Raw genomic sequence first — 15,286 nt, 5'->3', positions numbered from 1 at the left:
ACTTGCTTTCATTTGTTTCATCTTGATGCAGTTCTATTATCATTAATATTATTCAGTTTTTCTCTGCTTTGAGTTCATCGTACCACCTCTCTTCCTCGCTGCTTCAGTGAATTACCACTTCGACGCCCCCAGGTCCTCCAAGCCCTGCCATGCACCAACCTGCCTCGCCTCCCAACCCCCAACACGCCACCAACCGCCATGTCTCGTGCCACGCCCTGCCCATTTTGGGCCCCTTCCACCATCGTCATGGCAACAGGAACGTCATCTCGCACGGAATCTGATTGGAGGAAACCCCGAATCCCCTGCCTCTGACGCCCGGTCAACCGAAACTGTCGGAACAGCGGCCGAGAGCCCGCCCCCCTGAGGCGGGGGACCGTGCAGGCGATTGGACACCTGGCCCAACCGTCGCCCGCCGCCTCCTCCTCCACGTCCCATTGGCCGAGCCGCCTGTCTGTCCGTGCGAGGCTAGCGGTGTGCGTGTGTGTGTGTGTAGGGGCGGGGCCTGAGCCAGCCGTCAAGGTGGAGCGTTAGGGAGGATCCTTTTTTGTCCGCTTTCCTCGGCTGGAGCCTGTCCATTTGAGGAGCAGCTGAACGGGAGGAAGGTCGGTGTTCACTCTGATCTTGACTAACTCTCCAACTGTGTGCTCGCGCCGAAGGCGGTTAATACTAAAATAATGTCAAATTATTTAAATTGTTTTGGGTGGTAGCTCTTCTGATTTGTCAAGTAAAATCTCTGGTCTTAAAAAAACGATGAATTTTAACTTAAATCCGCCGTTTCGATGCTTTTTTTTTCCGCAGCAAATCTATACTTTGCACATAGCGTAGACTGCGGAGGGAAAATAAGTGGCAGTAGAAGAGTCGAGGATACCTTTTGTATTAAAAACGATTTTAATTGCTTTCTTTCCCCCCCCCCATTTTGTTTTAACAGTGACAGAGGGAGGAAAAAGTAGTGAGCAACACAAGAGAAAGTCCTCCAGTCTTTGCCTGCACCACCAACCAACCCCCCCCCCCCACACACTACCACCTCCTCTGAGTATACCCTCCCCACCACCCCCCTTTTCCCCCCCCCCCCCTCCCCCCGAGCTCGATCAGAGCCGGAGAGCCATGGAGCACGCAGCGCAGGAGAAGGTGGCCGACCAGGAGAAGCCGGCCGAGCAGTGCAAGGCGGCCGAGCAGGTCGCCTGCAACCCGTCGAACGAGGAGAATGTCCAGATGGCCAAGCTGGCCGAGCAGGCCGAGAGGTACGAAGACATGGCCAAGTTCATGAAAGCGGTGGCCGAGTGCGGCAACGGGCTGACGATCGAGGAGAGGAACCTGCTGTCGGTCGCCTACAAGAACGTGGTGGGGTCCCGCAGGGCGTCCTGGAGGATCGTCTCCAGCATGGAACAGAAGTCCGACGATGAGAAGTGCCAACTGGACCTAACCCAATCTTACCGACGCACAATCGAAACGGAGCTTACTCAAATCTGCAAAGAAGTCCTGGTAAGAAAGGCGAACAAAGGAGTGGGATGTCTTTGATCTGAAATCGTCCTTTTTTTTAAACAAACTGCCTGAAATAGCTCCTTCTCCTCCGTATGCAAAAGAAAAGATTCAAAGCAGCCTTTTAACCAGCTTCTGTATCTTCAATGGTTTTTTTCGGGGGGGGGGGGGGAGGTGAAAGGTTTACCAAGGAACTGCAGTGTGCAGGTTTTTTTTAAGTCTGAGGCTGTATGGTTTTCTAGGTCAGTGTGCCATTAGCCTACATGGGAGATTAAAAAAAACTAGAACAGTTCTTCAAAACTAGGCTTTTCTATCATAGGTTGTGATAGACTTTTTAAACTGCATTCACCTCATCCTCTTAGCATTTGTAGACTAGTGACTTGTCAATTTCATTAGAAACTAATACATTTTGGCTGACTAGTGTTCGTGTTGGTTCACTGGCAGAAAAGACTGAAGTTATCTTTATTTGGGTTTACATAGATGCTTGAACAAATCATGATCTATTCGATGGTTTTTTTTAACAGCTAAAGATGATTCTCAATTTCTTCAGTGCTGAGTCTTCATTGCTAATCTGTGTTAATTCATTTATCAACATTGAAAAATACTGATTTAAGAAAGGGGTAAGGGTATGTTTGTTTCTTTCTGCTTCCACTGATTGCAATATGACTGTCAACTCAAACTGTGGTTGGCATTACTTTTGAAATATAGGAATTCCCACTGCTAGATTCCACCATGCTAAAACTATGGTAAACTGTCATATGATTGATAAGATGTTGGCTATCTTTTCAAAATGTCCCACTCTTGTGCGGTGGGACAATTACTGTCTGGTTGGGTGTTTTGTTCTTTACCTCCAATTCTAATAGCTTGTTTAGAAATTTGCTCATCTGTAACATTCCAAATCAGTGAGTGAGTGCTCAGGATACTGCATGGAATTGACTAAAAGGCTTGTTACATTTTGTGGTAGCTATGTTTGACTAGGGTGTGTACGCTGGGTGTGGTGAATTGCTGTGAATCATATATTATCACTGATCACTTTTCTGGTTTTCGCAGCCAAAATTGCTTTAAGTAGTGATTAGGAATGTTGCATATCTAGCTAGCTGTTTTTAATTGACCAGTTTTTTTAGAACTGGTTGAAGTGTTCAAGTTGAGGTTTTTCATCAAACTGGTAAAATTCTTCAAAGCATGCAGCAAAATGGATTTTAATTGCATACTGGTTATTACACGGAGATGGCAATTCAATGGAAGCTTTGTTTGCCAGCAGTCCCAAGGTGAAATACTTGACTTGTCTGTTCTGCCTTATACTTTTAGATATTCTAAGTAGAATCTGTCACTACCACTACATTTCTATTGATTTTGGGTAAATGTGTAATGTTTGTTTCTAGTTGGAGCCTGAGTAAATATGTTCATGTAGGAAGTTTTGAACAGCTACAGGCCATGGCAGCAGGTAGAGATAAAGACTTTTTTCACCAATATGAAAGTTCTGTTTTATTAGATGGACTGGGGGTGTTGAGGTTGAGATTGAATTGGGTAAGTCTTGAGTTTGAAATATAGCTATTATTGATTCATTAGCAATGTGTGAAGTTTAATGAATTTAAATGTTGGGTACTATTCGCTGTTAGAATTGTGGCTTTGATATCCTACTCTTTTTCAAGGCCTCATTCTATTTTTGATTCCATACTTTAACTCATTTGCTTCCTTCAGACATGTGGTCAGTTGTGTGGGACATGGAACAGGTACCAACAACAAAACTATTTTCATCCTGGAGGAAATCATTTTAGCCCAATTTAGCCTGTACTGTCAGAAAAGCAACCATTCATAACTAATCCTACTTTGTTGATTTGTAACCTTTATTCCAGTGCATAACTAAAGGAGCCCCTCATGCCTGAAGAAATCATAGGCCAGTACCAAATAGGTTATTCCTCACCACTGATTCTTTTGCTGCTTGTTTGCATTACCTCTTAAGATGAATTCCCCGTAGTCTAAATTTCTGATTTTTAAGAGGTATCTTTGCATAGTTCACATTCATTTTATCCTTGCCCACCTCCACCCATTTGAATCTGATCTACCCTTTGTAGCAGTGAAATTAAAATTTACACCTTTACCTAGCAATTGTCCAAAAATTTCATTAGCTTTTGGAAAAACATTTTTCTTTGCCAATGCAAATATTGGAGAGGTGGACCTCTGAATTAGAGGGTGTGAATGGATTCATAGAAAATATTAACTAACCCATGAAGGAAAATGAGTGAGTGACAAGATTTGACTGAATTGTGCTGTAGTTGTGGTAATGTCACTGCACTAGTAACTCATAGGCCAGGCTCGTGCTGCTGGATATGTTCAAACCCAACTATTACAGATGGTGAATTTAAATTAAGATAAACTACTTGCTATTATTGATTTTTGTTGTGGAAATCTACTGTCTTTCGTGTGGCCTAGGTGGGACTCTCAACATGGTTGACTCCTAACTACCCTCTGACTTAGTAAATCAGTCTGCCCACCTTAACAACACTTGAACAATGCATGCCGGCACTCTGATACTCTGATACTCTGAAGAATAAGAATGCTCAGAAGTTGATAGAGGGAAGTGCTGCAGACTTAGAAATTCAATTTAGATATTGAACATGAGTATTTGCTGAAAAGTCAAGTCCTCAATGTAGGACACACATTAAACTGTGGCTCTTATAAAAGTTATATCACCTATGGTAGCAAAATCTTTTAAGATTTGAGAATAAAATTGCTAGTATCATTTTCATTAAGAGCAAATGATTGGATATATCCAGTGTGAGTTTGAAAATCTGCTTTCAAGTGGTTAGGAAAATCTGTTGTAGTATGTGGGCTTTTTTTAAAAAAAGCCTATACCAGTGATACGAATTTAGATCTACATAGTCCCTTGGGCAAGGAGCAATTGTAGTGAGGGGGATTTAAAACAGTACATGGATAAGTTTATTATGAAAGAATTGTAAACTTAGACCTGAATTCCCAAATTCCTTTTGCTCTAAATCATTAGAAGGCAGCATTGTAGGTTGATCTTAAAAAATCTCCTACATGTGTAAAGTCAAAGACTTGAGATGAAATACTTAGTGATGCCTGTTTTACTTTTAACTACAACATACTGTTTCTGTGCAGTGGTCCCTTTTCTTTTCCTAGAGTGAGGATACATGACATAGTTTAAGATGCCATCTGATTCTAAAACATGAGGAGGGCAATACTTGGTGCTAGTTGTAGAAGAGAGCATTAGATATGTTCAAGTTATAAAAGATTGAGGTGGTGAATTTCCAAACAAACATTTTGACTTTTTCCAATGGTTGTGTCCTTTAGTAAAATATTAAATGCATGAATGACTGCAGAAGGATCCTAAGGTCCAAATGTGTGGAACTCGGTGGTTGAAGTTTGAAGCATAAAATGTCTGATTAGACTGTGATTGGAAGACTAACAGTCGCGTTTTGAAGGAATAAGAATTGGGAGGTAAATGTATGTAGGACTCCTTCCATGCATGGAGGTTCAATGCCTACTGGCTGGATGAATAAGTACTTTGTATAACCTCCCACTATTCTGCTCTACTTGATCACCACAAACTTTCATTCCAGATTGAATGAGAATCTCTATTCTAATCTTGAATGTCTTTGCTAGATCAGTCAAGTAATCAGAAGCACCAAATAGTTATGGTCATCAATCTGTTTTATACAGATTACATACTACAGGACAGGTGGGACTTGAACACAGATTTTTCTGGCCCAGAAGTAACCCTGCCAATGTGATGAAAAACCTCACCTAAAACAAATAAGCTAGGCTATCAGACCTTTTCCTGCAACTGTTGGAATTAAGGAATTAATCCATCATTTAATTCTATAAATTTCAGCTGTGCCACAATTTATTTTTGAGTGGATGAGAAATGCACAATGGATGGAAATCCTAATTTTAAACATACCCAAAGTGTTTATGATGAAGCTAAGATGCACTTAATGTTAGGAACTTTCTGAGGAGAGGAGGAAATAAGGATGAGTTGCCATAGTGCCTTGAGCTGACATGACTTGGGTCAAGACAATGGTAAAGAAAGCTTCTAGTGCCTGGAATTCTAAAGATCTTCACTCTTTTCCTGCTGTTAATCCAACTTTTTGAGACATTGATATCTTTTAAATTGGCTATATCACTGGTGATACTATTAAATAGAGAATTTGCTATAGCTGAATATTTTACTGCTAAATGCTGGTGTCAAAATGCACAGGACCAAAACTACAAAACATGTTATCCAGTGGATGTTGGTATGGCTTGTGCTAGGAAACTATGTACTTGTTCTATTTGTGCTTGATAGTGCATGCTACTTATTAATATTCTGCAGGTAATTTGCACACTCCCTCATGGGGAAATCTGATAGCAAAAGTGGTAATTATTGTTTGATGCTACAAATAATTCTACTTGCATGAACTTTCAAGCTTGTATTTTCTGACAACCAGCAGTTGAGGCTACTGAGTGAGGGAAGACTAATGTTAAGGACAGCCTGAGTTGATCGATATATTATGCAGGCTTTGGGCCTGCATGTTGGCTTAATCCCATGCTGCACCGTGGCACATTCAATCAAACTGTCCGAGTTGATGCTTAGCTTCCATGAGCAATCAGTCAACACACACTTGCATTCCTCAAACATAGCTCTGATTTCTATATGCATACATCACACCCCTCACGTGTGAAGTGAATACATGGTATCCATTTAGTACCCTACTTGTGTCCCTGGCTCTGCGAAAATTACCAGTGGCCCTTACTGGATCCTATTCTCCCTAGTTATGTTTGCCATTAGCATACTTAAGATTTTCCTTATTTTACCTGCTATTATACTTCCATGCCCCCTTTCTGCTTTCCTAATTTAAGTTCTCCTTTTATATGCTATACTACAAGGTTTGTTTTGAGTCCTTTGTTTGCCATGGACCTTCCTTTTTTTACCATAGTTATGGGTATGTGTGCTAAACTGGGAAGTTGGTTTGCAGATGTGTAGGTGACGTCCTCAGGGCATTGGAGCTGCTTGAGAAGTACTACAGTATTGTCGTCAGGAATTTATTTAGTTCTGCTGCTTCCAGTTGCAGTAGTTTGTCGCTGTGACCAGTATATAGAGTATTTGGAGTCCATGAATGAGTGCCATCTTCTAGAAATTCTCAGGCTGTCCTCTGTTCAGCAGCTTCAATGATTGTATTGTCCCTGTCGAATTTGTGGTTCTTGTCATCTGTGTGGCTACTTGCGAAAGTTGTTAGGGTTTAGTGACTAGTTGAATTGAATTTGTCATATGTACCAAGGCACAGTGAAAAGCTTTGTCTTCTGGGCAGACCACTTAGTTAAGTAGCAATAATCAAAACATAGTACAGGTGAGTACTTCATGAGTCCATTCAGTATTCTAACAGTAGGATAGAAACTGTTTTGAAACAGGCTGATGCGTGTGTTCAGGCTTCTGTATCTTCTCTCCAATGGTAGAGGTTGTAGAAAAACATTGCCAGGATGTGATGGGTCTTTAAGAATGCTGGCAGCCTTTTCTTGGCTAGTTTGGTGTTTGTGGATGTGCATTGCTAGTTGTCTGCTTGTTGTCTTTATAGTGTTTCGGATTATCAACACCATGCTCGCAGGGATCAAATTTGAGAGGAAATTAACTAACGTCCTATTCCTGGATATGATGCTGGAAAGATCAGAACGGGCAATGCACAAGTGTACTGAAAAGCCCCACAGACCAGACCCTGAACAGCAACCATCCAAACACGTGAAGCTGCATTAGGATCTTGCCCAAAAGGGCTACAACGTTCTTGACCTGTGAAGAGAACAACACCTCTGCAAAGTCTTTGCCAATAATAGATATCCCTGTAACTTCATCTGCAGACAAACGTGATAAGGACGTGCCATGACCTAACACTAGACAAGCTACCTCTTTTATTAAGTCTCGAGCTAACAGCTAGACTTTTCCCACCACTCTGATTCATGGCAGTCTATAAACTGACAGCCAAGCTTGGGCAACTCAATGAAACAAAGACCCACAATCCATCATGTGCATGACTAACTTAATTTACAAGATTCCATTTAAAGACTGCTAGTTGCCTGCCTATTTGCCTTATGTAGTATTTCATGCATTAACTAGCCACTAGCTTTCATGCATTAACTAGCCACTAAGCACTACAACCAGCTTTCCCTAGTAGCCATGCGCCTGACAAGGTCTACAAAACAACTGGGATAATCACAATCATTGAACAAGCTAAACAGGACAGCCAGAGAATTTCTAGAAGCATGGCACTCATCCACTGACTTCTTCAACAAATGCAGATCTAGACCCAATATACTGGCTGCTACAATGAATTGGAGACAGTACAGCAGCACTTCACAGGAGGTTCCAAAACACACTCACCTAGACAGAGGGTGAAACATCTGTCAAACGACTTCCTACCTCCGCAAAAATATCCACCACTGTGGCATCTGATCTAGATCAGTATGTGGTGTTGGAAGTGTATAGCAGGTCAGGCAGCATCAGAAGTGCAGGAGAATCGATGTTTTGGACATAAGCCCTTCATCACTCTTGACCTGACCACCTCTTGTTATCAACCATGTATTCGACATCAGGTCTTCCCCGTCCCACGCATTTGCTTTAAAACAAATTTATGGGGTGTGTCATTTGCTGGACCAACACTTATCATTTTTCTTGCCATCTTAAAAACTGCAGCAGGTCAAGTGTAGGAGCATCCACAGTACTGTTTGGAAGCTTCATTCCAGGAATTTGATCCAGTGGCTATAACGGAATTGCGATTAGTTGTAAATAAAAATGAATGGCTTGCAGTTGTACTAATGCATCTCCTGTTGTCATCCTAAGTGATAGATTTACAAGGTGGTGTCAGAGACCCTATGGGTTACTGCAGTGCATCTTGTAGATGGTACACACTGCTGCCATTGACATCCATACAGCCCTTCCACTACTGACAATCAAATAGGCTGTTCTGTCATGGATGGTACAAAAACAAGTAAAGGCTCAGCAGGTCTTGCAGCACTTGGAGAAGTCAAAGTTAGCATTTTGGGTCCAGTGACCCTTCCTCGGAGCAGGTTTCTTTGTTTGAACTGCACTCTATCAATTTAGAGTACTCCAAAAACAGACCTAACTTACCTTTTCTAGATGGTGGGGAGACCAGGTGTAAGTTCTGCAGCAAGTAATTCCTAACCCCTTTTTGCTTCTGTAACTTCATATGGTTGGTTGAGTTTCTGGTCTGTGATATGCCCCAGGATGTTAATGTGTCATTCACTTGTGATAATGCCACTGAATGTCAAGAGATGATAGTTAAATTATCACTGGGGATGTCATTTTCTATCCAGATTTTCATTTATTTACTTAAAGAATAATCAAATTAAGATGCCACTACAAAACAGAATTGCTGAAGGTATTAAAGCTGGAAGGTTATCTGAATGCTTTTCATATTGACTCTTTTGCCTCAGTTTTTTTCACCTTAATATAATATCCAGTGCAAGATAACCTTTTCACTTACCTCAATGAATTGAAAATGGTATCCTAGAGAGAAATATAGTTTGGTGTGATGAACAGTTTTTTAAATGATGCCCTAGGTATTTTGATTGCAAACGCCAATGTTAGAGTCTGAGCCAGATCTATAGCATGGTAACCAACCCTACAGTCTAACTCGCTGCTGACCAGCTACTCTAAATTAATCTAGTCCCATTTGTCAGCACTTGGCCCCAATCCCTTTAAACCCTTCCTATCATAGCCATCCACATGCCTTTTACATGTTGTAATTGTACCAATCTCTATCACTTAATTTCTGAAAATTTATAGCATGTTTAATTTCTATTAAAACTGTTTGCAATCTGCTTGCTTCCTTTGCAAAATACCGATAGATTTCCTGTTTACTGACATTTCAAAATGGCACCTTTTTTAGATGGCAAAACTCAGTTGAATACCATTGCAAGAACTTGACATAACTTTGCCATTTGTGCTTTGTAAAGGCCAGTATCTGGTACTGAGGTTTGCAAATACTGCAGTGTGCATGTTACTCGCACTGAGGTTTTGCTCATAAATTTGAGAATTCATTTGGCCCGAAGTAACATTTTTGACATGCCTTTTTTTTTGTGCTTTCGGAAGTTTATGTATTTTTGGTTTGCCTTCTACTGAACTCAAAGGTAGATACGGTTGACTTGCATAAAGTTGAGATCCCCTAGTTGCGACTTGAAGATAAGTGATTAGTGTCTGAGCAATTCCTCTTTTTAGAATAAATGCCTGACCCTACCCACTTCCTGTTGCTTGTTTTGCAACAATGCTTTTGCAGCAAGTTCAGTCTGCTCATCAGTCTCCTGAGCATCACTTATCAGATATTGAAGCCTTTATTTATTCAGCATTCCAGGAGATTATTGAAATTTTGATTGTGTTGGCGTTAGACTGATAAACTGGGTCTTGTCCACTTAAAGTTAAAATGGTTGAATATCCAAGTGTGGAGTACCTGATTTCGGAGGGTGTTAGGCAACTATGATTTTTGTCCACTGTCTGTGTTTTAAAAACAGTGTAGCAGATTGAATTTTAATGGTGGTTTTACTATGTTGGGGCTAAAGTGAGATGGAGTGCTCTGAGGATTTTCATATGCTAAAGGACACCTATGAGAATGTTGAATGGTCGTTGGAATGGGAGGTCATTTCTCTCAGGGTGATTGTGAATGGGTTAGTGCAACATGGGGTGGCACAGTGGCTCAGTAGTTAGCACTGCTGCCTCACAGCACCAGGGTACCAGATTCAATTCCAGCCTCTGGCGACTGTGCGAACTCCACACATGTATTCTCCCCGTGTCTGCGTGGGTTTCCTCCCACAGTCCAAAGATGTGCAGGTCAAATAAATTGGCCATGCTAAATTGCCCATAGTGTTAGGTGCATTAGTCAGAGGGAAATGGGTCTGGGTGTTACTCTTTGGAGGGTCGATCTAGAATGGAAACAGGCCCTTTGGCCCAACCACCCGAGAGGGAATCTGATCTAGAACATGCAAGATCCACTGAAGTGTATGAAAGTGGAGCAGGAAGTTTGAGTCCGCCTGCTACACTATCATTTCACACTGGAGAACTGTGCCATAACATTTCTGCATCTGAAGTGCTATGTAAAAATGCTGCAACTAATAACAAAAATCTCAATTTTGAGGAATTGGGAGGTTAAGGTGTACAGGGAAAGATAACCTCAAATAAGAGAAATTGACTTAAGTGCTGTAGTTTTAATTGAAGAAAATAGAACCTAGCTGCATAGCTTGGTCTTCATGACCATGTTTGAGGAGGATGATGTGATAAACCAAAGCCTTTTCTAGCCCTGAACTACAAGTGGATAATAAGACTATGTTGTGAAATATTGATTTTTTTTTCTCTCTCCACTTCGTGGCTTCTATATGCAGAGGAATTGTCTGACTCCAATCTGACTCTGGATGCCATAGCTACTACATATACTTATCTAGATAAGGAGGGACATGATTGAGCAAAAGATCAAAACTTTTTATTAAAAGTAATGGGAGATTTAGACATGAGGCATTTGGGAAATGAACTGAGTGGCAGGTTGTGGGGTGGAGGAGGTGTTTAATCAGCCTGTTCCTGCTTTTCCACCACATCCTTTGCACTCTTTCTTGGAGTTATTACACAATATTCTGACATTTTTGTTTCTATGGCTGTAAATTCCACAAACTCCCCACCCAGGATCAAGAAACATTTCTTTCCTTGTTTTAAATGATTAACTTCATATCCTTGGGCTGTGACCTTTTGACTCTGAACTTCCCAGGCATCTCTGACATCCATATTGCACCTGGTCTAATTATTTTAAAGTTTGAGATTTCTCCTCATTCTTAACTCTGTTGAATATAGTCCTGACTGATTCAGCCTCTACTCAAGCGTCGGATCTGCTATTCTAGGAATCAGTTAAGTAAATCTTTACACTCTCAACAGATCCTCCTTCCAATAGGGAGACCAAAATTGCAGTGTTCCAGATGTGATCTCGCTAATGCCCTGTATAACCTAGAGACTTGGCTTGTCTATTCAAATCCTCTAGCCAGCTAGCAAAAATCTTACTGTTTGACAAGTTTGTTCCTATCTCCCATAGATTATCCCCGATCTCATGCACTTCAAACTTTACATTCTAATCTCTCAATTTTGGACTTTGTTGAAAAAGCCTTCTGAAAAGGCAAATAAACCACACCCATTAGCCCAACTCTTCAACTTTATATCCTACAAGAATTAAAGTAGATTTGTCGAGCATGATTTCCCTTCTGTAAATTCATGCTAACCCTGCCTGGTCTGAGTATCTTCCCAGTGTTAAGCTATTAACATTTGCAGTTCTCACCACCCCCATAAAGTTGGCTAATTTTTATGTAACTCACTTTCTCTCTGCTTCTTAGAGGGGTGATGCTAGGTACCCTCCAATCTATAGGAACAGTAGGGCTTTGAAGCCCACACCATACCATTTTCAAGCAGAGTATAAAGACTTATTCAGCTGACCATATGTGAAGATGTTTCCTTGTCCATGTTTGACCTGACGTCATATTTCAAGGGGTCCTAATTCAATGAATATTGTGCCATTCTGGTCACCTTCCAATCAGAAGGATGTCGTGAAATTCAAAAGGATTCAAAATACTTAGGATATTGCCAGGATTGGAAAATGAGCTATAGGGAGAGGTTTATAAAATCTTGAGGGGCATGGATAGAGTAAATAGACAAAGTCCATTCCCTGGAATTGGGGAGGTGGGGGGGGATGGGAGAAGAGGTTAAAAGGCATCTGGATGCGTTATGAATAGGAAAGCAAATACTGGCAAATGGGACTAGATCAGATCAGGATATCTGATCAGCTTGGATGAGTTGGAGTGAAGGGTTTGTTTCCATGCTATACATCTGACTGAACTACTCCTGCTTGATTTGTGCCATGACTTTTTGTGATGGGACAAGAATGGTAATGCAATCTAGATATTAGGTTTAGTGGTAGTGAGGCTGGGTGGCTTGTGGAACTACTCTTCCAAATATTAGGGAGGAAGATTTTTGACTTCACAAGCCTTGTTTGCTTTTCTAACTTTTTAGCACTTGGGTTGTTTCTACATTATCCATCTTTTGGTTTAATTGTTTTACTTGCACCGCTATTATGCAACTCCTGTTTCTTGCTAATGTATTTGAGAGCAGTTTTAAGTCAGTATGTCCTGCTGGAAAAGCACAGCAGGTCAGGAAGTAGCATTCCTGTTGAAAGGCTTATGCCAGAAATATTTATTCTCCTCCTTGGATGCTGCGTGACCTGTGCTTTTCCAAGATGCTGGATCAGTGGTGCTGGAAGAGCACAGCAGTTCAGGCAGCATCCAACCAGCAGCGAAATCGACACTTTGGGCAAAAGCCCTTCATCAGGAATAAAGGCAGTGAGTCTGAAGCATGGAGAGAAGCTAGGGGAGGGTGGGAGTGGGGAGAGAGTAGCATAGAATACAATGGGTGAGTGGGGGAGGAGATGAAGGCGATAGGTCAGGGAGGAGAGGGTGGAGTGGATAGGTGGAAAAAGAGCTAAGCAGGTCAGACAAGTCATGGGGACAGTGGTGAGCTGGAAGCTTGAAACTAGGGTGAAGTGGAGGAAGGGAAAATGAAGAAACTTGAAGTCCACATTGATGCCCTGGGGTTGAAGTGTTCCGAGGCGGAAGATGAGGCGTTTTTCCTCCAGACATCTGGTGGTGAGGGAGCGGCAGTGAAGGAGGCCCAGGACCTCCATGTCCTCGGCAGAGTGGGAGGGGGAGTTGAAATGTTGGGCCACGGGGCGGTGTGGTTGATTGGTGCGGGTGTCTCGGAGGTGTTCCCTAAAGCACTCTGCTAGGAGGCGCCCAGTCTCCCCAACCCCATGCTCTTGACTCTGATCTGCAGTCCTTACTTCTAGCAGTTTAAGTCGGCCACATTGTGGATCTCCATTTCACACAGTTCTGGGGAAGGAGAGCAGATTCCTCCCCTGAGGACATGAGTGAACAATGTGTTTTTTTAACTATCTAATTGTAATGAAGCGAGCATCTTGTGGCACATGTAGCTGGTTAGTATGGGCTGATTATTTGAATGGTTACAAAACCACTATTATCACCTTTATATGGGCATTAGGGTAAAATGGAATAGATTTGTTTCCCTACAGTGTGGAAATAGTCCCTTCTGTCAAGTCCACACTGACCCTCCTGAGTAAACCACTCAGACCCATTCCTGTACCCTATATTTTACCTTTTGATGCATCTAATGCAACAGGCAATTAGACATAGCCAAATCACCTGATCTGCACACTATCTGGATTGTGGGAAGGAACCAGAGCACCCGGAGGAAACCCACGCAGACACTAGGAGGAGAGGGAATGGGTAAACTTCACACAGTCGCCCGAGGCTGGAGTCAAACCTGGGCCCCGGCACTCTAAGGCAACAGTGCTCCACTTTGCCACTGTGTTGTCAGAGTAGATAGCTGGACAAGAATATTGAAATAATTGGACCTCCGGTCAGAATGACATGGTGAGGAGTCCTGTAACAGCTGTGGGTAATTGTAGGCACTGCAGTGTTTTGGTTTTCATCCAGGATATTTTAGATTTGAACAAAAACAAATTCTGGAAAATCTCTGCAGGTCTGGTAACATCTATAGAGAAATCAGTTAATGTTTTCGGTTCAGTGACCTTAAGAAATGGTAGCTAGGAAAAGGAAGGTTTTTATCTGAAGATAAGTTTGGGGGATGGATAAGGAGTAAACAGTAGTGGAGGTAGAGAAACCATTAGACAGACAACGTGGATTAAAAACCAGTCTAGGAGAATGGATAGCTGTTAATGGGGACTACTGGTAGCTGACAATGGGTTGTGAGAGACCATGTGATAAGACCTAGTTCATGTGGGTGGAGGAAAGCATGGGGAAAATGCTCAAGCCCTAAAATTGTTGAACTCCGTATTGAGTCCAGAAGGCTGTAGAGTTCCCAAACAAACATTTTAGGTGGTCTTTAGACTATAAGATATAGGAGCAGAAATTAGGTCATTCAGCCTATCAAGTCTGTTCTGCCATTCAATCATGGCAGAAGTTTCTCAACTCCATTCTCCTGCTTTCTGCCTGTAACCCTTGATCCCCTTGACAATGAGAACCTATATAACTCAAGTCTTAAGTATACTCAATGACGTGGCCTCAACCCTTCTGTGACAATTAATTCCATAGATTCACCTCCCCGCCTGGAGATGTATCTCTGTTCTAAAAGGTCTTCCCTTACTCTAAGACTGTGCCCTCAGGTCCTAGTCCCTCCTACCAATGGAAATACTTTCTAATATACTGTTCAGGCCATTTGGTATTCTGTATGTTTCAATTAGATCCCCCTTCATCCTTCTAAGACTCAATCGCGTATAGACCTAGAGTCCTCCAATGTTCATGTTAGTGTTTCATTCCTGGTACCATATCAAAATCTCCTCTGACTATGCTCCAGGACCAGTATGCCCTTCCTGAGATATGGGGCCAAACACTGCACACGCTACTCCAAATGTAACCTAACCAGAGCCTTGAAGTATATCCCTGCTTTTATATTCCCTTGAGAATCCTGGACTAGAACTCCAAGTCTTCTTGACTTCTATTTTCTAAATGGAGAGAAAATTTAGTCCATGCCTCTATTCTTCCTACCAAGTGCATGACTCACTTTCCCAAGTTTTACTCCATCTTCCAATTCTTTGACCACTCTCCTAATCTGTCCAAATGCTTCTGCAGCCTTTCTGTCACCTCAGTGCTACCTGTCCCTCTACCTATCTTTATACATCAGCAATCTGAGCCAGAATGCCCTCACTTCCTTCATCCTTACATATAAAATGAAAAATTG

General features: G+C 41.9%; 1 protein-coding gene across 1 annotated transcript in view; it reads left to right on the top strand.

The window, feature by feature from the left end:
* The first annotated feature begins 494 nt into the window (after positions 1 to 494).
* The window catches only part of ywhaqa (tyrosine 3-monooxygenase/tryptophan 5-monooxygenase activation protein, theta polypeptide a), a 28,434-nt gene continuing 13,642 nt past the window's right edge, over positions 495 to 15,286 (top strand). The window contains exons 1-2 of the mRNA XM_060853381.1: positions 495 to 602; positions 929 to 1,482. Coding sequence (XP_060709364.1) covers positions 1,105 to 1,482 — 378 coding nt within the window. The 5' untranslated portion in view covers positions 495 to 602; positions 929 to 1,104. The remainder of the gene's footprint in view (positions 603 to 928; positions 1,483 to 15,286) is intronic.

The sequence above is a fragment of the Hemiscyllium ocellatum genome, chromosome 3 (genome assembly GCF_020745735.1).
Source record: "Hemiscyllium ocellatum isolate sHemOce1 chromosome 3, sHemOce1.pat.X.cur, whole genome shotgun sequence".
Lineage (NCBI taxonomy): Eukaryota > Metazoa > Chordata > Chondrichthyes > Orectolobiformes > Hemiscylliidae > Hemiscyllium > Hemiscyllium ocellatum.
The sequence above is the reverse complement of the archived record's forward strand: the minus strand, read 5'-3'. Positions and strand labels throughout refer to the sequence as shown.